The 23,181-nt window shown below is 43.8% G+C and overlaps 1 protein-coding gene across 15 annotated transcripts in view; it reads right to left on the reverse strand.

Moving 5' to 3' along the window:
- Nucleotides 1-23,181, reverse strand: part of LOC138588539 (neurexin-1a) — a 301,786-nt gene that overhangs the window by 157,252 nt on the left and 121,353 nt on the right. For 12 of the 15 annotated variants that reach the window (XM_069658714.1, XM_069658708.1, XM_069658719.1 and 9 more), the window contains 4 exons: nt 21,451-21,834; nt 9,593-9,796; nt 7,164-7,190; nt 147-269 (listed from right to left, as the gene is read on the reverse strand). In XM_069658714.1, the coding sequence (XP_069514815.1) occupies nt 147-269; nt 7,164-7,190; nt 9,593-9,796; nt 21,451-21,834 (738 nt within the window). Of the gene's footprint in view, nt 1-146; nt 270-4,548; nt 4,598-7,163; nt 7,191-9,592; nt 9,797-21,450; nt 21,835-23,181 lie in introns of those variants that run through there. The other 3 variants (XM_069658720.1, XM_069658710.1, XM_069658721.1) reach the window with 2 other exon arrangements.

The following is a 23,181-nucleotide window of genomic DNA, read 5'->3' on the forward strand; positions in this document are numbered from 1 at the left end:
CTGAAGGCTTTTTTGGGTTTGGGTTTCCCGTGCCTTTAAGATGTCTTGTGTCTTACCTAAAAGATGCTGAGAGAGAAATGTAATGGATAATTTAAGTTTAAAGGAGAAAGCTGTGTTGCTGTCAGAGGAGAGAGGGTGCGATGTACCTTCCACAGGCTGCAGATCATCTACGGTCAGTTTCAAACTCTTGCCCCTCCTGAACACACGCACGGTGTGCCACTCATCATCGTTCAGATACTGACCCGCAAAAATAGTCTCTGGACCTTTGCCTGCAGGACAGTCCAGACAGCTGTTAACACACATGCATGCATACACACCACATACTGTACATAACAGACAGGCTGAGAGAAAGAGAGGGGCGGGGGATCTAAAGGAGGACGGAGTGGATAGTGTGACAGAGGCAGAAAACATTAAGGCAGACAAAGTTAATGGTCCATAAAAACACATCGCTCTGACTTGCATTTGCTGCACTGATTGCACCATTGGATAGGGCGTCACTTTCTCGATTCTTACTGAACTCCATTCTTCTCAAAGCAAGAGGAGGGAGGCAGTAATCAGGATGTCACATCATTATTACCAACAATATTCACACTAACTGTTTTGCTGTTAATGTGCAATGTCGAGAGTAACAAAAGGTAATTAGACATTTCATTACAGTCGGTCTCTTCTTCCCATCAGAGACGTGTTCATCCCCATCACGCCACTTGGTGGCAGCAAATAACTACCAAAAGCCACGACGGCAGGCGGCGCTTAACCACTGAGCATCACTCTCCATCTTGTTTACCTTCGACAGTGCAGCCCAGTGTTTGATTTCTCCCTCGTCCACCACATTGAAATGAAAAAGTGATATCGAAAAGGAATACTTAAATAATTGAGGCTGTGCGGTTTGTGGTGAAAGGAAGCCCTTAAAAGTGAAACAGACGGGCGGCCATCGTCGCTGGAGATCCAGGAAATACAGAATGTGATTTTTTTTTTATCAGCACCCTTGAAAATGCTCGGGTGTTTTTGGAACAAGCAGCAGCAACACAAAAACAAGACGAATATTGTACGCCACCTGCATTAAATCTATAAATAATACAAACCGTTCAGCTGATTAACACTTATCACAATACTTCAAACCCCGACTCATTCCTTCACTGAATCCTTAAACCAGCATTTGAATATTGCATAAAGTGTGTCACTGCTCGCGGGCAGTAATGGAGATGTCACACAGAATCACGGTGCCAAGAACCTCAAGAAGAGATAATCAAATTTAGAATCGCAGATAAATCAGAGCGACTGCACCAAATCTGTGTGATCTCGAGAGCAGAGAGAAAAAATTATCTCTCCAAGATACCCTTCTGCATTTAGACATTCCAACATTGGTCCAAACGGGGCAGCACATTATTTTTTCATGCCGTCTCCGTCAGAGAGCATCTTTGAGTTATAGAGCTCTGCTGTTTCCCTACTGGGCACACATAAGACCACAGACCAATGAGGACGTGCTGCTGTGACAGTATTAAAATCCCCAGGCTGCAGATACCTTGCCCACTGTGGGGAGCATTTCAGATGGGTGCCAGGTTCATTCCCCTGCACGCATTTATGGCTATTTATTTCCCCCTTTTCTGCAATCTTCAAAGCTCTGATACAATGTGTATGCAAATCTAAAGGGTGCCAAAGTACTGGGACACACTCAATCTCAGAGGCGCAGTTCTGCTTTGTAAGCACTAAACAGCGGGCCAGGATTGAAACCAGACGACTGGAGAGGGATTAAGGCAGAGAGATATGAAATAATGGGATGGAGTTGGACTTGAAAGCAGGCTTGATCTTTGCCTTCCATCATGCTGTCCTTGTTGCTCTCCAAGGAGGAAAGAAAGGGGAGAGGGGAGAGAGGTCAATCGTATTAAGACGCACATTTCTGCAGGACATTCACCACTGTAGAGCCTGTAGTGCAGACTGTGGTCCAAACAGCCAGCTGCTGGATGCACATAAAGGGCGTTTAGTCTACTCTCTGCCACATCCAGCCTTTTCTAGTGCCCTCACTGATGGTGATCTATCTACAGTGATGGATCTGCAGTGATCTCTCCCTGCCTCATCAACTTCAGGCCCAAGGGAACTAGTGGAGAAGTGTGGCACAAGGCGGCATGAGAAGATGTGATTATCCAGTCAATCAGCTCTGGCTGGCTGGATGACAGGCCAGACACTGGTTCTGCTGGCCTCGACGCTGGGACGCGGGGAGGGAAGAGGGACTCGCTGACCCGAGCGGGCGGGCCACTACTGCTGGATTACCATCAACGTGGACATCAAAGCGAGCTGCTTATCCAATCAATGGCTCGCTAACAGAAAAGTCATTGTGAAAATGTTTGAGCAAGCAGAGGTTAAACAGTGTTAAAACAATAAATGGCAATCGATACTAATCTGCTGCGGCCATTTGCATTTGCTTTGATTTGTGTAATACGATGAGGCTGCTCGACACCGAACGTGTTGAAAGGTTTTTTCGAGCATGGCTCGATCTAACTGCCATCGCTTCCATAAGATTAGAGTATTGTTAGCAACACCTGCATTATCATGTCATGCTAACTACCTGCTGGCCTGACAGGAAGGTCCCTCAGCATGCTGTAACTTTGGGGGATGTTGACGTCGAGCATCACTGTCTTTTCCCTTCTCTGAGTACTCAGTTCACACTGGGATACATGCAGACACGTGTGCAGAAGCATGTCAAGATTTAAGTCAGCTTTTCTATTGTCTTACTGGTGGTGTTGGTGGCTGTAATTTAGGGTATTTATATTTTCTCCAAAAATGGCCATTGCCTTTTTTTTGGGCATTTTAGGGGTTTTTTTTGCTTTTCATGTCATTTAAAGACGTCTCTCTGACTTATATTGAGCAGAGACGACATATTATCGAACCCTTAAATGTCATACAGAACAAATGTCATGGTTTAAAGGGCCAGAAAGTATCTAAAGGAGAGGTTGGGTGGATGGATGTAGTCAGGAATAGTTTGAGTTCTTTCAGAAACACAAAGTCAATGTTGACCTATTTAAGTTCATACAGACCCGAGAACATTTTTTGTTCTGCCTCTTACCAGAGCACACTTCATGCTTCCTTCAGGTTGACTCAGCTGCACTATAATTGCTCTCTAAATAACAGATAGTATCGAGCAATCTTTTGGTGCTAAGATTAGGAAAGCCTCTTTTTGCCCTTCGAGGTATAAAGCCGAGTGACGTTAAACAGCAGAGTTCAGGGAACACTTGTTGGTGAGAGGCTGGAAGGGCTCCTTTATATTTGGTTGTAGTATAGCCACACTGAAATCTTTTTTCTAAGTCATTGTAATTCTAGAGGGTGCTCTTATCTTTAATCAGACAACCGACTGCTGTTCTGAACTCGGGCATGATTTAAGCCTTTTACCTTTGTGCTGAAATATAATGAGCGGGTTGAATAAAGAGGGTGCAATAAAATGTAAGCAGTCACCAAAGCAGTCGATTACTTTTAAAGTGATAATCTCGAAGATTTCCATTTAAATAAATGTCTGTTGAGTCACTATCTATCGCCGAGGTAACGCAATGGTGTTTGAGCCTATGGCCCACTGATGAAAGCCTTTGCATCTGCAGTATCACAGACTGGGTGTCTGTGGTGACTTCAGCGTAAAAAATCACAAGCGGCGCCCAGTTAGTGACGTGTTCTCCATCAACCAGCAGTGGTTGGTCTGCCAGAGAGGGTAGGCGGAGCTAAGCGGCTGCTTTCCGCTCTCTGCAAGTGTTGCGAGTAAACAGTAATCTACTATGTTTGAACAAACAAAGAAAAGATGGATGACTACAGATACAACTTCAAAAATAAGTGAAAATCCAAAGAAAAAGAAACAAACTCGACGCTCAGATGAAGCAAACAGTCTGAAAAGGGAAGCGACCGTCAGCCAGGAAAATCAAGAGTTACAACCGGAGCCAACCGTGGACGTCACACATGCAACACTGTCTGGATATCTGGGAAGTGTGCTCCCACAATTACTGTTTATCGCCATAGGTGCCGCCAAAGAGAACAAACTAAGATCTTCGAGATTACAACATTAAATAATAGACTGTTTAAAAAAAGGGGACGTAGCCACTAAGATGTCACTGATTTCTTTGTTAGTCCCACTTGTTTTTTTGAAACCAGAAGAGATCATAGCTGGATGACAGGGTGGATTTATTAGAGTTATTGCTACATCTCTGTATTGGTTGAGACATCACTGTGTTACTGTTTTACTTCCTGTCACTTGTTCTACACAGTCTTTATGGTTCAAATCTAAATACCAGCTGTACAATGAGAAACATGTAGCAAAAAGCAATTTCATTCCATATTGATTTTTTTTATATCTGTAGTGTACATTTTTAATGCTCAGTAATACTGCCATTTAAATGTAAGTCTTTGGCCGATAAGCAGGCAGCATTTACGTATATATCTCTCTCTATCATATACATCATGCACACAGGTGTAATATCCATGTAAAAGAATCTCCCGCAGCTCTTTCACACTAAATCAGTCAAAAATGAAAGATTGATGCGTGGAGAGGATCAATTATAAGGGAAAAACTACCTCGGGATGTTGCCCAAGAAGGTCATGGTGTGATTAATCACGTGTAGTTGCCCTCATCACTGCATCTTAGCTGCACTGTAAAAAGAGAGTATCCTGCAGTTCAAGCTAATGAATAATAGAAGGCAGACAAAAAGAAAAAGCCAATCTGTCACAAGATATTTTTAGTTCATATTTTTAGTGTGTTGTCACTCAGAGCCTGTTAACAGTGTTTAAGCCGAAGTGGCAGTGTTTTCTTCAGACAGCTCTGGGCAGCCCCAGGGAGGCGAGGTCCCTAATTGACAGTGATGTGTTCTTTGAGTCGGTGCTGAAATTCTTCATCCACCGAGCTGACCGGAGCTGCAGCGCCTGACAAGACACATTAATTAACACAGAAAAAAAAGAGGACAAAAATAACATGCAGAAAATAACAACCTAGAAGAAAATGAATAAAACAGTATCTCTTTGTGAGAGCAAACGCTCTGCTTCACACCGCTCTCTCCAAGAACTTCAATTAAACATTTCCTTATGACACAATTAGGTCTGGATCTAAAGAAAGATGTTGTTTCTGCCTCTTTTTTTCTGGTTTCTTACACATTAGCCTTCCCTTTAGCATAATAAATGTTGGCAAAATCAAAATATTTTCTCTTTGAATTGTAGATTATTTATCAGTGGAAAACATCCACAGTCTTTTAATCTATAAAACATCAATTCTGCAAGTCTGACAACACGGCACAGTGTCGATTAAGACCATTAGTTTTATCCCTGGTAAAAGCCACTGTCAGTCTGTAATCAATAGGAGCAATAATATTTTAAATTGGCACCATAGCTGTGGAGAAAGTTGTACAAACAGCTTGTAGGTTCGCCCATTCTACATTCCTACAGCGAGCATTGCGCCCCTCCCTCTGAAAGGAACGGCCCAACGAGAGACGCTGGAGTGAAATACTACCGTTTTCCCTGCAGGCAACGGCTCAGAGCGAGACAGAATCCAAAATACGACGAGAATATACCGGTGGATCGTCTAAAAAATCTTCAGGTCTGCAGTCTACATTTCAAACCTGACGAGACATGACATCAGAGGCGGGCGTCCTACATTGAGGAAGTGTAGTTTAGCAAGCTCCCTGATATGAGCCATGATAGGACTGAGGTTGAAGATTAGCGAACTGGCCCTTTAAATGCAATGACAGACTGCTGTATGGTCTGTGAGATTATCACGCCTTTAAACACACTTTTTCTCTACACTGTTTGATGCTCGTCAATAAAGCAGCCACCACCGACCTCTTTGCCTTCAACCAGAATCTACACTTATCCTGCACCTCTTTTAGGGAAACGCTGCATGCATCTTGATGAAATTGGAAAATATTAGTCGCCAAAAAACATATAAATTAATCAGTCAAATGTGTGGCAAATATTGGTTTCACTGGATGCACATATTACGCTTATCCTCATAAACCAGAATGACCTTTTAAAGCATCCAAAGGGGGAATTACAGCTTAGAGCTTTTTATTTGCATACACAAACAAGGGATTCAAGCCAAGATGCATGAACAATGCTATTTAGCATTTAGAAAGGTGTTAAGAAGGGCTGGCTCACACAGGCATGTCTAGAGGTCACATCATGTGATTGTGTGCGGAGGCGTTATGTTGTGTAAGTCTCTGCTTCTCGTCTGGCTCTGACCTTCAAATACTTTAACACTTCACACACGCACAGATCCAACACGCGTGTTCTCAGAGAGAGCACTTCGTCCTTCTTCACAGCCACGCCAGCGCTCTATCACAGAGCTTAAAGCGTCTCATTCCTGTTGGTATTTACTGATAACGAGAGAGTGCCCGTCACTTCAGAGTCATTAAACAGGAGGAAGGCTCACGTATTATGACTCCTCAGAAGTAATTATTAATTAATCACGCTTCCTGAATAATAAATGTCAGGGATATTTACCTCCCAAAATATTGCAATGTAACCTCTTTGTTGAAACACACAAACACTCACATATCCACCGTGAATCCCACAGCGAGATCCATCCTCCCTCCCTCCCTCTTTATCCCCTTCTTTCTGCTCTGTGAGGCAGGTTAATGAGAATAATAAAATCACACTCTGTATTTCCTCTGCGCCTTGAATGGCCTCATCAATTTACAACTGGCGTGAGATACTGAAGTAGAAAGGAAACAAAAAAGGGAGGGGGGGAGGGGGAGGCGGGGAAATCATGCGTGTCTAAAATACCTGCACTTCCAAAGCATGCGTTTTATATCAGCCTGAGTTCACGAGTGAAATGGTTCGTTAATTAGGAACAACTCAGTGTGTAGAATCACAGCTGACTGCCATATTTGGGTCCGTCATTAATTCAAGCCTCCCTCCATCTCCTCCCTGCTGCTCATTATTCTCCTGGACAGCTGATGCGCACGACACCACCATGCACTTCTAATGTGCCCTCGGCTTTCGGACTTAAAATGGACCGTCTATGTCAATGCAAGGTGCAAGTCAGATTTATTTCAGTGCAAGGATGTATACCCGTTTAGGATAGCTGCTATATAGAAGACATTATAAACATAGCAACATTTCTAAGGACTAAGACATGAATTTCAGTAAGAGTCAGAGTCAGAAAAGGACAAGAAGAAGAAGAAAGGTGAACAGTGACTTACTGGAGGTACAGTTAATCCTGATACAATCTAGATGGGGAAGAATAGATGAGAGATAAATTCATCTTTCAACGTTACAGCTGCAGACATCATTAAAGCATACAGTCCACCCCTCTGGGGACACACACACGGACACTGTCCGTCCTCTGATGCTCTCACACATGGCCCCGAGCTGCAGTGAGCTGGTAAAAGCACTGCAGTGTAGCTCTGCCAGAGGAGCAAAGCATGGTTTGCTGGGATACACGTTCCAGCCATGTAGAACAGAAAATAACGAGAGCTGAGGTTTGCTTATATAACATTGTTTGTTAGGCTTTGTTTTTTTTCATAGAACTAACACGGTGTTTTAAATATTGCAAGTTGAGGATTCAGTTAAATTACAGCAAATGATTGTATAGGCTGTGTGAGAGCGTCAGCGTTCGGTCAGGGTCAGACAGGGCCGGCTGGAAGCTACTCAAAGTCTCCCACCATGTTTCCACCGTCGCAGGACGACATCAACGTTTCTACCTTGTTGATTTGGCAGCTTTTGCATGTGGTCAAATTCACTAAATCAGGCTAGAAGGGAACATTACATTCAGTTAATGCTGCAAATCATTACTTCTACTATTCTAGCTAATGCTGTAAGGAACATAACTACTGAGTATTTCCTTTTAATGCTACTGAAAGCTTCACTTCATTATAGAGGGCAACAAATGTTTCTTTACTCCTCTGCATCAATCTGACACATGTAGTTGGTAGTTTTAAGTTCTGAAAATAATAATAAAACGTGGTTTAAAATGCTGCTTACATCTCGATAATAACAGTAATTAAATGTTTATCATGATATAACACCACTTATCAGAGCCTTTCTGCAAAAGTGCTTTGAATGTTCATACTGCAAAAACATTTTGCTGATAAAACGTCTTATTTTGAAATTTAGGAGGCAAAATGTTCTTGCATTTTTACACTGTGGTATTGCTACAGTTAAAAAAGCAAAGTGTATAAAGTAGGTGCTCCTCCTAGACCACATCTGTATCAGTTATAATGATTCATAAAGGCTTATATATTACAGAGTAATATGCTGAAAAAAGCCAGTCTGCACAATAAGTACATGACTGATACTGAAGTATGTGGAATGCAGTATTTTAAATTGTGTATACTTTAACATGAAGTGAATATCCAAATACTTCCTGCAGCAGTAAAGACGAGTAGAAGCAGCATAAGTTTTATTATTTAGCTCGTAGTAACTAACGATCCAGTTGTGATTGCTGTCATCACAATGAATAAACAAATCTTCCAGCACATATCAATGCCAGACTGACGGCCACTGCTTCTGTTTCTTTATTTACCTCTCTGTTTCCTGCAGCTTCGCTCACGTCGCGCTCTGAGAAAGGTGACCCCGATCGAACTCCCTCCCCTCCTTCCCTCCTTGGCCCTGCCTGTCGTGTGTTGTCAACCACAGCAGAAAAGTGGCCGCAAACAGCCAGAGACCAACACCAGCCTAACCCTTACAGGGAATGCTCTGCTTTCTGAGGGAGGGACGTGGAAGTCTTGAGCGGGGGAATAAACTCAAAAACTATACAGATGTGTCGAAGAGGATTCAAAGGAAACTAAACTGGTTAAGCCCTGCCAGTGTGTGGCGCTGTTGTCCGCCTTGCTGGGACAGATGCTTCGTTGTGGTTGGAACAGCCTGTCTACTTTGTATGCACTGCTAAACTGCTCCGCTTAGGGAGCCCATTTCTGTTTAGCCAGTGGAAAGGAGAAATAGATGGCTATCATTTGTGCGGCATTGCTCTGTCTGGGAGATATCAAACTTTTCACAGGCATCATTGGATCCTTTCCTGAGCAAATAAGCACACAAACACAAGCTCATAGAGTCTTTCATTTTGTCCTCAATTTCTTTTGCTGTGGGTGCAGGTGGGGTGTGTCTTTTCCTCTGCAGATATTAGACACAATTGCAGATTGAGGTGCAATCACGCTTCCTTCCAACAATGATTAAAGTGCATGGGAGAACAAATGATTAAAAAATGTGTGTGCGGCCTCCACGACTCAAGAACAAGGGCTGCGCCCCATTAATGTATGTAACCAATAGCTAAGAGGGATTGGGATATTTTAAACGCACTCATCTTCAGACCCATTATTTGCTTCCTCATTTGAATGCTAACTGGTTATATTTAAAGAAAAAAGCACCAGACAGAGTGCAGCAGTGTTTACCCTGGAAGCGCGGTACACATGTAGTACAGATGTTGGAAGAATGGGCAGCGAGCATTCCCTGCTGGGCAGCGGCAGCTGTGTGCTCAACTGGCAGTGAGCGCAGAGCCGCAGACTCTTACCATTGAAAGTCTTTACTCCTTCTATTCAAAATATGGTGTGTGTGTGTGTGTGTGTGTGTGTGTTGGAGAGTGTGTATGTGACATGTGATTTCCGCAGCAGTCAGTGTTTGTCCGAGGCGTTACCTAAATTGACAGTCAGGCGGACGCGGCCGCTTTCCAGCTCGAGACGCAGGCTGTCAGCAGAGTCCCGAGACGTGGTGGCTATCAGGATGCCATAGGCTCGCTGGGAGCGGAAGCGCAGAGACACGTCCTCGGCCTCTGTGTGCATCACCACTGGCAGCTGGACCTTCATAAACTTGCTGCCGTCGTAGCTGAGCACGGTCGCCTCTGCAGAGAAGATAAGGAGGAGAAATAAGATGAGTGATGGGTAAAATGGAGTGTAGCAGATATATGGTAAACCAATGACCGGGGCTGCCACTTCCACTTTAACTGATGTCCTATTTGTGGGTAGAATTTATTGTGGTGACTTTCAATCTTGATGATAGAAATACATTAGGAGAAAGAAGAAGTCTCCAAACATACAGAGAGACGGCTGATTCTGTGTCTGCCTAGATAAAAGCACTTCGATGGCTGCAGATAACGAGGTTTGCAGTGAGCAGGCATGCGCCGACGAGTCATCTGCTCCACTGATAGAGATATGCTTCTAGAAATTAGGCTTTAATAGTAAAAATGCAGACATGATAATAAAGAAGTGAAGCTCATGAAGCATCCCAACGAATCTGAGTGAATTAAATCTGAATTTCTCTTAGAAAGACGAGTGAAAACGGCTCTTTTTTTGCCGTCTAGACGATTTCTCAAGACTGTGTGAGCGTGGCAGATCAAGTTTAGATTGACATCTCCATGGCTCCGCACAACAACCGTACACGTGAGACTCAGCACAGTGCAGCCTTTAATAGTATGTTTGAGTAATCTGAGTCAGGATCAGAGGAGGAGGCAGAAGATTTGAAAATTAAATATTCAAACTGGTCACTGAATGTGGAGATGCTTTGCTATCTTTGTCGTAGTTGCAGTTGGCATATACAAGCAATTAGATGTTCCTATTTGTTCACAGAGCTCTGAATGGTAAATGGACTGCACTTACATTGCGCTTTTCTAGTCTTGCAACCACTTAAAGCTGCTTTTACACCCATTCACACACTGATGGCAGAGGCTGCTACGTAAAGTGCCCAAATGTCAATCAGTCATCACATTCACACACCGTTGGCCACGCCGGATTCGGTATCTTGCACAAGGACACTTCGACACGTAGACTGAGGATTAAACCTTCAGATTAAAAGATGTCCGACTCTACCACTGAGCCACAGCCGCCCCTTCCAATGCTAATTGATGGATTTTGTAGTAATAGCTAGTGCCATATTATTAGAGAACTAAACTCCCTCCCGGGACGCTCAAGTATCCCAAAACTTCTGTTGAAACTTCAGTTGACACTCGGCAACCGTGGCCATGAATGCTCACACACGGCTGTTCACAACCGCCCACAAACATAGCTAATGCTCGGTGCCACAGCCGAACAGCTGCTGTGTGACGACTGCTTTATTACGGAAGAATTTCAGAATTGTTCTAATGAATATCCAAACGTGGTCACACCCATTTCAAATACTTGGAGATAATCTAATTTTTTAAAGATGTAATCTCAAATATTTCAACTTTTGTTCGGGGAGTAGGCGGGGCTCCTCCTCCGCTGCTTATCTGCTGTCCTCACCTACATCCGCAGTGCGCACCTGCTTTCAAACACGTTGTCATCAGCCTCATAAGGACAGTCCTTGTAACACATTGCCCACAAACGCGGACATTGACCTGATGAGGTCAGCATTTGACCTCGTCTTGTTGAAGTTGTATCTGTAGTCATCCACCTTTTCTTTGTTTGTTCAGCCATAGTAGATTACGGTTTACTCGCAACACTTGCAGAGACCGGAAAAGCAGCCGCTTAGCTCCGCCCACCCTCTCTGGCAGACCAACCACTGCTGGTGATTTTTTTCGCAATAGATCGTGACTTAACAGACATTTATTTAAATGAAAAAGTTCAATTGTTACTTGAAGTTGAAGATGGTTACTATCCTGTGGATGAGACCCTGAATGACACAGACAGAAGGCTGTTGTTTGGATTTCCAGTGGCTTTGAACCATAAAGCTGTAAAACACGGGGGCAGCTGCAGTCATCCAGGGGCTGTGTTTCTAACTTGTATGCTTTGCAGGCTTGTTAGAGAAGACTACTGTGTCGCTCTGATAAATCCAACACTTGGGCAACTTACGTGACAAAAAAAAAAAATAGAAAATCAATTAGTCAATTGAAGAAGCAGTGAGTAAGTGACTCCTAAACAGCTTGTACACAAATATGTCATCCATGAGAAGTGTGTAAAGACTCGCCGCAAGTCTGGCATCACATTACACCGTGTACTCGGGCTGACAGCTTCCCAAACTCCCTCCAAGTCTGAGTCCTGTCTTCTCTGTGCCAATTTACATGCAGGTGGTGGCCTCCATCAGTAAAACACAGAGTGTGGAGGCAGGTACATGCTCGGATAGTAGTGAATAAAACAACACATCCTGAGAAAATCCTGAGATAAAAAACTCACTCGAAAGGAAAAACAGAACTCCATCAAAACAAACTCAGAGGTTTTACTAGAGAGCGACTGGCAGCCTTGCATCCACAATTTCTGTACCTGTGATATAATACAGACAAACTACAAAAGGACAAATTGATATTGACTGAGGAGGAAAAAAACAAACGGCGACAGAATCGTAATAGTCTGTGGACCTTGAATATTGAGCTTCTGCTCAGGGTGACTGCATTTACTCAGAGCATTAGGCAGTCGTCTGGAGAAATGCAGGGGAGATTGTTTAACGCCGGCAGGAGGTTGTAACAGCATTTCCGGTAGTGTAACTAAACCATAACCCAATAACAAAGCCATTACTGCGGCTGCAGCGGCGAGACAGATAGAAGCCGGGTCGCAGGGACGGGAGATGGAGAGCGGTGGGGGCGATGGGGTACCGGTGTACACACACCACCTCATCACCACTTCCTCGTCACACAGAGCCAATGTCACATCCATCCCCTGGGATGACTCCGTCACATTCCTCACCCAAATCCAATTTCTCCACGCCCTCCTGGGGTACGCTGCAGATGACAGGGGCGTGTGACAAACGAGTTCTCACTGCTAAACTGTCTGCTTCCTGCCAGGCAGCTAAAGCAAAGAGCTGCTTTTAGAGACTGTTAGCAGACGCCAGGAAAAACCGAGCAACTGTTCAAATTCTCCCAATACTTGAAAAATGTTTGTCACAGTGATATCAGCTACAGTAGCACTCAGATCCCAAAAAAGGAAGTGAGATATTCTCTATATGTAACTAGATTTTCATTAAACAAATGTCTGTTAAGTCACTATCAATGAATGAGGTAACACAATTGCGATTGAGCCTATGGCCCACTGATCGAAGCCTTTACATTTGCAGTATTAAAGATTGAGTGTCTGTGGTGACTTGAAAAATCACCCAGTTAGTGAAGCGTTTTCCATCAGTCAGCAGTGGTTGGTCTGCCAGAGAGGGTAGGCGAAGTTAAGCGGCTGCTTTTCCGTTCTCTGTAAGTGGTGTGAGTAAACAGTAATCTACTATGGCTGAACAAACAAAGAAACGATCGATGACTACAGATACAACTTCAACAAGACGAGGTCCAATGCTGACCGCATCAGGTCAATGTGCCTGTTTGTGGGCAATGTGTTACAAGGACTGTCCTAATGAGGCCGATGACAATGTGTTTGAAAGCAGGTGCGCACTGCGGACGTAGGTGATTGATTAACTCCAAGTATTTGAATGGATGTGACTACGTTTGGATATTTATTAGAACAATTCAGAAATTCTTCAGCATACCAAATAAAGCAGTCGTCACACAGCAGCTGTTCGGCTGCGGCACCGAGCGTTAGCTACGTTCGACGCTCAGATGAAGGCAAACCGTCAACAAGGAAAATCAAGAGTTACAACCGGAGTCAACCATGGACGTCACACATGCAACACTGTCTGGATATCTGGGTAGTGTGCTCCTGCAATTACCATTTATCGCCATAGGTGCCGCCAAAGAGAACGAAACTGAGATCTTCAAGATTACTACTTAAACTGTAAACAGTGTAACAGGATTGGGCAGAGATCAGGGTAAAAATGGTTGTGCAGCAATCAGACACAGAGTCAGGTTAACAGAGGAAAAGGGTTTTTATTTACCCTACAGAAAATCTAGCTCCTTTACGATGCCTATCACTAAATCTACAAAAGGCTACCTTAGCCGGGCCGGTAACCAACTTACCTGCTCAAAATGTCAACCAAAAGTTTGTCTTGGGTATCACAGTGGAAGAGACAGAGAGCCTCCTACTCCCAGCATGAGCCGAACTGAACTCCCTGATTCCCTTTGTTCTCCCCTGACGTGTAGATCAGCCCCAGGTGTGTGGCTTCCCATACCTGCTCCCAATACTGTCAATTGGGAGTGGGTGGAGCCACCTGGCAGAAATGTAGATGCCTCCAATTACCTTGCCCCTCAACCCCTAAGAGATAAACTGTAGTGTCTTTTCTTCGGGTGTATGTTTCCACTGGGACAACGGGATGTAAAAATCATTACTGCCAAACAATGAGTGACAGATCTGCACGGTATAGAGTTCGTGCTGCAGCATGAAACCAACCTTTCTAACAGGCCTCAGAGTGAAAGTGGATCTATTGCACTTGTTAAACTGTGCTAAAGGAGAACAGGGAAATAAAAAACAATAAAAACCGAACAAATGAACTGAAGAAGAGAATTTGTTAAACTCTTGTCCACACTGGTTTGATACTAACAATAACTGCAAAACTCCTACAAAGAATAAGTTAACAAAAAACTAAAAATGTGACGTATCCTCTTCAACATCTATAATGATTAAAAAACATTTTATTTAGAAGAATATTTCAGCTTTTTTCAGACTGAACAGGTCGATCAAATGAATTACTTCTGAAGTACATTTGTTGTTTCATCCGAGCTGTCGCTGCTGATGAGGATTCATATAAAAGTGCATCTAAACTGCAGTAAATAAGAAAAGTCCTGGTAGATATGAAAATATGGAGGATGACATGTGAGGGAATCATTACCTAATGTAAAGTGAGCACCTGTCAGAAATCCAATCCTGGAAGCCAAGTGATTTTTAATGGCACTCCCGTGTTTAATATCCAAATAAATTGAGAGGAGCCGGAGCGTCTGTCTGTGCCAAACCAGCAGGAGGCTGTCGTGTGGGGGAGAGGGAGCGTACCAAACTCAACCGAGCGTTCATTTTCTGTCCTATAAAGCACAATACGACTTTGTTTTCTGATTTTCACAAGAAGATAAGGAGCGACTGGTGGTGCTTTCACACAAGTTACAAATAAGGTTGTGCTACTAACAAGAGGGAGTGCTGGCAGACAGGCACGCAGTTCTGCCTCCATTCTCCCCCAAGGAGCACAGGCTCTGCAGGAACTGTCAGCTGCATGTCACAGGATTGTGATGTCCCACTGTATCAGGGCACCAGGTCCAATCCAATTCAAAATGTGCCCGGATAACACCTGCCAAAGGCTTTTGGAAAATGTTTTCATGGCTCTGAGATATCATAAATAATTCAAAGCTGCTCATGTCTCCTTCACCGCAGCCCTCTTAGTATTAGTATACACAATCCAAGAAATAGACTCACTGGCTATTAAATGTGCGAAAACAACCTGCCAGCTGAGATTTCCGGGGACATCGCAAGTATTGCCTTTCTATACAGAAAGGAACAGCTCCATCCCGGGCCAACTGCACATCGGCTGCTCTGTGACCATACGGCAGCTTCATTACGGAAGAGATAGGAAATGGATCAGTGTGTCCGTGCAGAAGCTGGAATCTGCTACTTCAGCAGAGGGCTGTCAGGAATACAAGCGACAGCCAAGACAGTGAGGCGAATTAGGTTTTTCAGCCCACTGAGACTATTAAAGGAGAATTACCACTTAGTTTAGTGATTAACAAGTTAATCTTCAGTCTTTTGTCTTTGCTTTGCTATCAAAGTCTCTTAACAAGACCTATTATACAAAGCTGTGGCAAGCACACATCAAAAGCCGTAATGTTCATCTTAAACACAGACTGAGATTTTACTTCTAACCAAACCTCTATTCTGTTTTTGCTGCTTTTATCCTCAGAAAATCAACTCGCAGTACTCACAGCCACGCACACTTACAGTCACATTTTCCATGTTTTGCAACCTGTTTTTGCACATTTGTGTACATCGCTTAAGGGTGTCCGGCAACCAGTTCTCTCTAATTTGTGACTATATTCAAGTGTGGTGAATGGTGACTAACCCACAGTGTGCCGTCAAAGGGCATGGCTAAAATGTTTTTTAATGCTAAAACACAGCCACATTCCCCTCTGAGGGCATTTCACAATTACGCAACAGCATTCTGCACCTCTTGGCTTTTGCTCCGGGCCAGTGGCAAATGGCTTTATGCTCTGAAAAGCAATAATATGCTCAAAGAACCAGTTTTTCTATAGTTGTACTCATTTAAATAATGCTATTATGTATTCAATGCAAATTTGCTCTTACTGGTTTAATGCAAACAGTAATGCAATATTATGGAATGATGCTGTTTTTAACAACAGTACAGAGATTGTAGTGCAGCATGTAAAGCCCAGTGCATGATCCATACTTACACGTGCATACGTCAGCAGGTTGTGTGTGGAGCGCATGTGGTGCACAGTGAGCGTACTTGTGTATCGATCTGTACATTGATCTTCAGCATATATCTTCATTCACTGCAGATGTGTGTGCGTAAACATCCATCTGCCGCCGCTGTCCATGTGAAATAATGCAGGTGCTGTCAGTGCTGGAGTCAAGCATGTCCTACCTCATTAGGGAATATGTGCGTGTGCTGCAGCACCTATTACACCATCTGGGAGGCTGCCTTAGCCTCACACTGCAAGACTAATATTTGGGCTAATTAGCAACTGGAGGAACAATGAAGGGGAAGACATTTGGGATGTAAGGGGGGAAAATTGCTTTGTCTGCTTAATTAAAATCTCTCAAAATAGGGCGAATAGCTCTGCGGTTCTACTCCGAAGCTCCACCTCTTATTTCCTTGCACTCGTTGTCGTCCTCCTCCTCCGCCATATGCAGTAGCTGTATTTTGCCACCGGGTGGTACACCATGCATGGATAAGTGAGAGCTGGGGTAATTCTTTTGACAGCTCCTCGGCCTGCTGGTGCCTGCTCCATCCTACCAGCGCTGAGGCAATCTGGAGCCATCAAAACAGCTGGCAGCACGCCAGGACCCGTCCTCCGTACCACTGCGCCCACTCACTCTCTCGCCGATGCCAGTCTCATACACAGAGAGGAGACAGGCAGGAAACAAGAGGGTTGGACGGGAGGAGAAGAGACGCCACAAAACGCCTGAGTGTTCGGCGGAGGGAGAGGGCTTCATAATGGCAGAGACCTTTGAAACGTTCAGCACTTCCTGTGATGCAGTTTCAAACGCAGAGCTGTGTGTTCCCTGCCTTTGTTTCCACACGAGGTCAGAGTGGATTATATCATTTTCAATCCAAGAGCACTCTCCGGATAAGTAATTATCTTACTGAAGTGAAACAATCTGTATCCCATGCCCACTCCACCTCCCTCATACACTATGCCCTAATTCCTGTCAACTCATTAGCTGGAATGGAAGGGCACATGTGGAGAATCAGAGCAGTGCAGAGCCAAGCCTAAGTGACACATTTATCAGACGTGGAGGGGATTCAGTTCCTCTCTTTCCTGCAGTTTTCATCTAGAAAATGAAATGTAAATGTCCTGTCTTAGCATTAACTTCATCACTGCAGCCACAGGACTTGTCACATGCCATAAGACACGCATTAACTGAATTTGCTGCATTCACAACATCAAGCAGGTGACGTGTGATTTTGGGTTACATGGCTTCAAATGGACTCAGCAGATTTCAGCTTCCAGCAGCATCATTAGCATCTCAGCCAGACATATTCTACATCCCGATTACGGGATATTTAGGCAACACCATTTTATGAGGTGCCTGACTCGGGCACGGAGGAGAAGCACGAGCACATGTAGAGATGACACATGTGACTGCGTGGGAGGTGTTAGATTCCCACCGAAGTTCTTTTTTTCTCTCGCAAGAGAGAACCTGTTCCTGCTGTCGCGCCTGTGCACATGCACCACGCTGTGATAACAGTGTGACATGCTTGGGCTCTTCTTGACATTTGCCTTGATTATGCATATGTTAACTGCTCGTTTGCTGCTAAAGCTCCGTTGAGATTTCATATTGAACGCTCTATATTTACTGCTGACGCGCGAGAGCGTGCCCACTTCAGCTGAATCCTGGCACTTTAGGGATTTATGAGGATATATTGTAAACACTGCATTGGTTTTGGCCAGTATTTGCATTGATATCCATTATGAATTTACTGTACAGTGAGTATTCACTTCTGCTGAGGCATTTGGTTTTCATTAATTCATAAATACAAATTAAACATGTCATTAAGCCACTCGTCTGTAAATGAGTTTAAAAACTATTGAATAATCTCTTCAGACTCTTTTCATTACACCCTAATCCTCTGCTAGAATTACACAATAATATTAGAAAATCTCTTTCAGTAAATGAACTATACATCCAACATATTTATTCACTCAGACTGATTATGTAAATAAGCTTGAAATTCCAATTTTAGCCAGATAATAATTGCCTCAGTGCAGACCATATTAACAAGTGAAGGATTTGGCTCCCTCACTCGGCTGGCTGTTGTTTCTAATCCAGCTAGATTTCTATCAGAGAGGTCAAAGGGCAATCCTCCGGTCAGAAAGACCAGCAAGCTTATACTGAGCAGGCAGAAAAACAGGGCTGTGCTGAGCGTTCGATAAAGATTACATAGATTTGCTTATGATGCTATTTTCAGCCACATTAGGATCTGCAGTCGAGTGCTGAGGCGAGTTCAGCAGGACGGTCTACAAACACAAACATTTCCTTTTAAAGATTTTCATTCAAATAAATGTTAAGTCATTATCTATCGCTGAATGAGGTAACACAATGGTGACTGAGCCTATGGCCCACTGATGAAAGCCTTTGCATTTGCAGTATTACAGACTGGGCGTCTGTGGGGATTTCTGCGGAATAAATCCCAAGCAGCGCCCAGTTAGCGACGCGTTTTCCATCAGCCAGCAGTGGTTGGTCTGCCAGAGAGGGTAGGCGGAGCTAAGCGGCTGCTTTTCTGCTCTCTGCAAGTGTTGCGAGTAAACAATAATCTACTATGGCTGAACAAACACAGATGGATGACTACAGATACTACTTCAAAAATAAGTGAAAATCCAAAGAAAAAGAAACAAACTCGACGCTCAGATGAAGCAAACAGTCTGAAAAGGAAAGCGACCGTCAGCCAGGAAAATCAAGAGTTACAACCGGAGCCGACCGTGGACGTCACACATGCAACACTGTCTGGATATCTGGGAAGTGTGCTCCCGCAATTACCGTTTATCGCCATAGGTGCCGCCAAAGAGAACGAAACACATCTTTGAGATTGGAACTTTAAAACACAAATACCTTTCAATTTCAAAACTGTCTCATAACTTTAACATTACTGCATCTGAGTGGCGTGAACGGTGGTATTTATTTTCCATCATTGTCCGCCGCCTTCCCAACATCAAGACCCGTTTGAACTTAAATGGATGGAGCTCTAACACATGGAATAGACAACTTCTTGGCATGTCCATCAGTGCATATCATGCATGACAGACGTTACATATCAAGACGAGACAGACAAGAAAGGGAACTCAGAAAAGAGGCTTCTATTCGATGTGATGACTGTGACCGACAGATCACTGACAGCGAGTAGACCGGCCAAGAAAGCCAAGCAGCAAGACATTTCCCATCCAACTCAATAGTACATTACATTTATTATTTTTGGTATATGTTTACTCTGTTTTATTTAAAGTTAAAATGATTTGAGTTTAATATTTCCCCAAATATGACGCGGAGTTCAGTTAGCTTTGCACAGAAACAGCTGGTAGACATGTCCTTCAGAGGAGTTCTATTTTTACACCGTGAGCACATTTCAGAGTCATTTTTTACTTTGCATCAGTGCTTCTACTTTTACCAGAGTCATAGTTTTTGCCAGTATCTGTACCTCTACTTGAGTAAAGAATCTAAGAAGAGTTTAAGAAGATTCTGTTCATTTTATTTGAACATAAACCAGCCTGTTTCCGTGCATTAAACGACTGCAGAGCGACGTGTTTGTCTGCTCCAGCTAAAACACGGAGCTATTAGAGTTCACCATGTGACACTCACTTCTCCTTTTTCTCCTCTCGGAGAAGATGGGGATAAGTATTCTGCACCAGCTCTGGTCATGAGCGAGTGGTTTGATGAGCCAAATGGTTAGCAGAAGACAGCCAATTTACAGGCTGGTGTGCATGGTGGACGTGACCAGCGGCGTCTCGCGGTGGTGCATCAGTCACCTGCCACTCAGCTTGGTCTAACATCAGTCAGTCAACAGTCTGCGTACCCTGACTGATTCTGTCTGGCCCTCTGTGGCTGTCTGTCTCCACATGCGCACTTTCTTCAGTGTTTTACTTTCAGTTTGTTGAGAGCAGCTGTTGTTCAACCATCAGCCAGGATGAAAAGACCACCTGCAGGCTTCTGTCTGGTGACGCTGTTCACCCCAAACTTAAAAGGAAAGTTTCAGACAAAGAATACTGTGTGTCTGTGATTCAAATCATTATTTTTCTGCTTGTCTTTGATATCAGTTACACTGTTACAGTCCTATGTCTACCCAAACAAAATGCATAGCGAGGTGGAAGTGTGTTGCCATGTAGCAACATTTCGCACTGACAAATCCAGGTTATGCCAAACAGACAGTAATCTCTATAAACACATATCTGCATATGAACGCAGAATCTGTAGGTGAGGGACGAGATTATTGGTGTGGATGCATTTTGATTGTCGTTAGAAGCAGAATTGTCTAAAGGCTTTCAGAAGGTATGACTGCATGCAGATAGATGTGGCCAGCAAAAGAGGCGGACATCATCATTACAGCAGCAATCCAGGAACCATCGGCTGTCATTGGGCAATGAGTTAGTGTTTTATCAGCAGCAACAGATGTTAGTGCAGCTGACAAGACAGAGTTTACGCTAGATTTTTTCTTGACGGCCGTTAATATTCCAGAATTCCAGCCATATAGAAAAACTTTCAGGCTTATGCTTTAAATAGCAATATATGCCTAATGAATTAATTAATTTGACATGAAAAAAAGAGAAAAAAAGCTTCATCAGTCCAAATTCGCATTTTGCAAATTGCCGTTTCGGTCAGTTTGCGACGGGGCTTCATTGAACAGAACTGCTTCGCTGCTCTTGCAAAGTTATTAACCTTTTTCCTCAGCCAGGCGGCCTCTCAGGGCTGTTTATGACCAGTACTGGAGCGAGGACCCGCCCTCTGCATGCACGCTCGACACAGGAATTGTGCTGGCAATCATTCGGGATAGATTTCCTCACATGATAGTCTCTAGCCCGAGTGGAACTCAAACCTGCCGTAGCCACGCAGCGCTGTCATCATCGGCACTGCATCTCGCCGAGTACTGAGATGCAAATGACTTGCTCTCTTGGCAACACGTCATTCAATAAACACAATAGCCTATTTAATACGCCATTATTAATTTGTCAATTATCTATTTATTTGGCATATTTTCCCATCAGACATTTTGGCCATTTACATCTTTATCTGCCGGACTAGTACACATGATACCGGCGATTAGCCAGTAGAGATTCGTTAACGTAGACCCTGCTATCAGGTAGTGAATGTTGTCTCTCCACATCATATCCATTTTTACACATCAAGTTGCAAGTTTGGCTGTTGACCAGCGCACAAAAAAGGAAGTCTTAGCCCAGATATCCTTCATTGCTTATCCCAAAATGCTCGCTACAGAAACTATATTGTTGTCAGACGGTAGCCAACAAACTTCCAAGTAACATGGACAAAATAAGAGTCCTACCTCTCTCGCAGGAGCGTCCCAGGTATCCGGTCCCGGAGCAGTCGCACACGTAGCGGTTCCAGCCCTCTCTGCAGACCCCGTTGTTCTGGCATGGGTTGCTCAAACACTGTTTGGGAGCCTCCTTAGAGCAGGAGGGCTTGACCCCTGTGGCCTTCTGGACCTCGGCCAGGCGCCGGACATCTTTGCTCTGCCCGTCAATGAATAGATCCCGGATGCAGCCCACGTAGCCGTAGTTGAGTAGGGCTGTCCACACCTCAGTGGGGAACACCAGCCCCATTTTGTTCTCGGGCAGACCCCCGAGGTACAGATTGTCATCCAAGTCCAGGATCTCACTTTCTCCGGGGGCTGTGTAGGCAGTACGCAGGGTGTTGATCGAGATGGTACCTAAAAGATAAGAAGCAGTGTGATGTAACAACTATAAGGTTATTCACCAGATGGACATATTATAACACCTATTGGTGTTAGATGCCTGAAGACGGTATCTACCCTGCCGTAACACAAACATGCAGAGAAGACCCATTTAAAGATGGTTTGATGAAGAAATTAGCTTAATTAGTGTTATCCATCTGGACAGGGTCAGGATTTTCTCCATTTAGAGTGACTGATGAGTGCTGATAGGACGCATTAATCACAGGACAGCTAGTCTATTAGTAGCCTAATCTGGGATCCCTGAGAGTATCCTCTCCATTTTCCATGGATTTCCCATAATAAATCTTCTTTATCTATAAAGCAGCGGTCATAAAAAAGAAAGAGGAGGAAAAGAAAAATCGTTGCCCTCTCTATCATTTCAGCCAAGCAGCCAAACAAAACAAAAAAACATCATAGCCATCTTTTAGAACTTGATTAACGGACTGCAGGCTGTTTTTTTCCACCCTGTCTCCCCCTCTGTTTGCCTCTCCAACACATAAACCTGCACTGGGAGTTTGTGTGTTTCCCCACCATGATTTATCGCTCTCATTCAGGTTTAATTCTCGATCTGGAGCACGGTAAACAACAGCGGACATGACTGGACTGTAAAGCTTCAGAAAGGAAGGCCTTACTGTGGGACTTAGACCGGGTGATTAATTTGTATATGGATCTGTTACTCTCAGTGCAGGAGCCATTGTGGATCTTTAATTAATGGTGGCTGCCTCCACTGCCCGCATCCTCGTCCAGTAATCTATACACCCCGCTGCTGAGGATCCGCACACGCCACTGCCCGGGCAGAGTGGCAGAGAAATTGAAACTTAAAGGCGCTCAGAAATAAAATCGCCACAAAGTCATAATTTGCATTTTGAGTGGCAGATGCATACCATGGCAGATATGGAGCAGCTATTAGCTGATCTCCTTGGGCTTAATGTCACAGTCCTAACTGCTTGTATGTGAAGACGAGCACGGCTTTTAAGTTATTTTTCCAGGCAAATTGTTTATGTTGGGAAAAGATGCCCGGAGCCATGCATGAATTTTCAGCAGGGCTGCCTGGCACATTTTAGAGACACATTAAACATTAAATGGGGCCTTTCACGTTTCATTACAGCTCCTATTAGCATGCATGAATATACATATCACAATTAATTATACGTATGATAAATATCTGCAGGTCTTTTTTTAAATTAAAGAAGGAATTAATTGTGTTTTCTTTGCATTTTTGGTCCGTTCACGCCGCCATAAGAAACACTGAAATGACTCTATAAGCTAATAATAATCTTGGGCGTGCTCTTTACAGCCAAGGTGAGCCAGCCTTCTTGCCGG

The sequence above is a fragment of the Semicossyphus pulcher genome, unplaced genomic scaffold (genome assembly GCF_022749685.1).
Source record: "Semicossyphus pulcher isolate SPU_LCO1_2020_fin unplaced genomic scaffold, fSemPul1.0.p SCAF_12, whole genome shotgun sequence".
Lineage (NCBI taxonomy): Eukaryota > Metazoa > Chordata > Actinopteri > Labriformes > Labridae > Semicossyphus > Semicossyphus pulcher.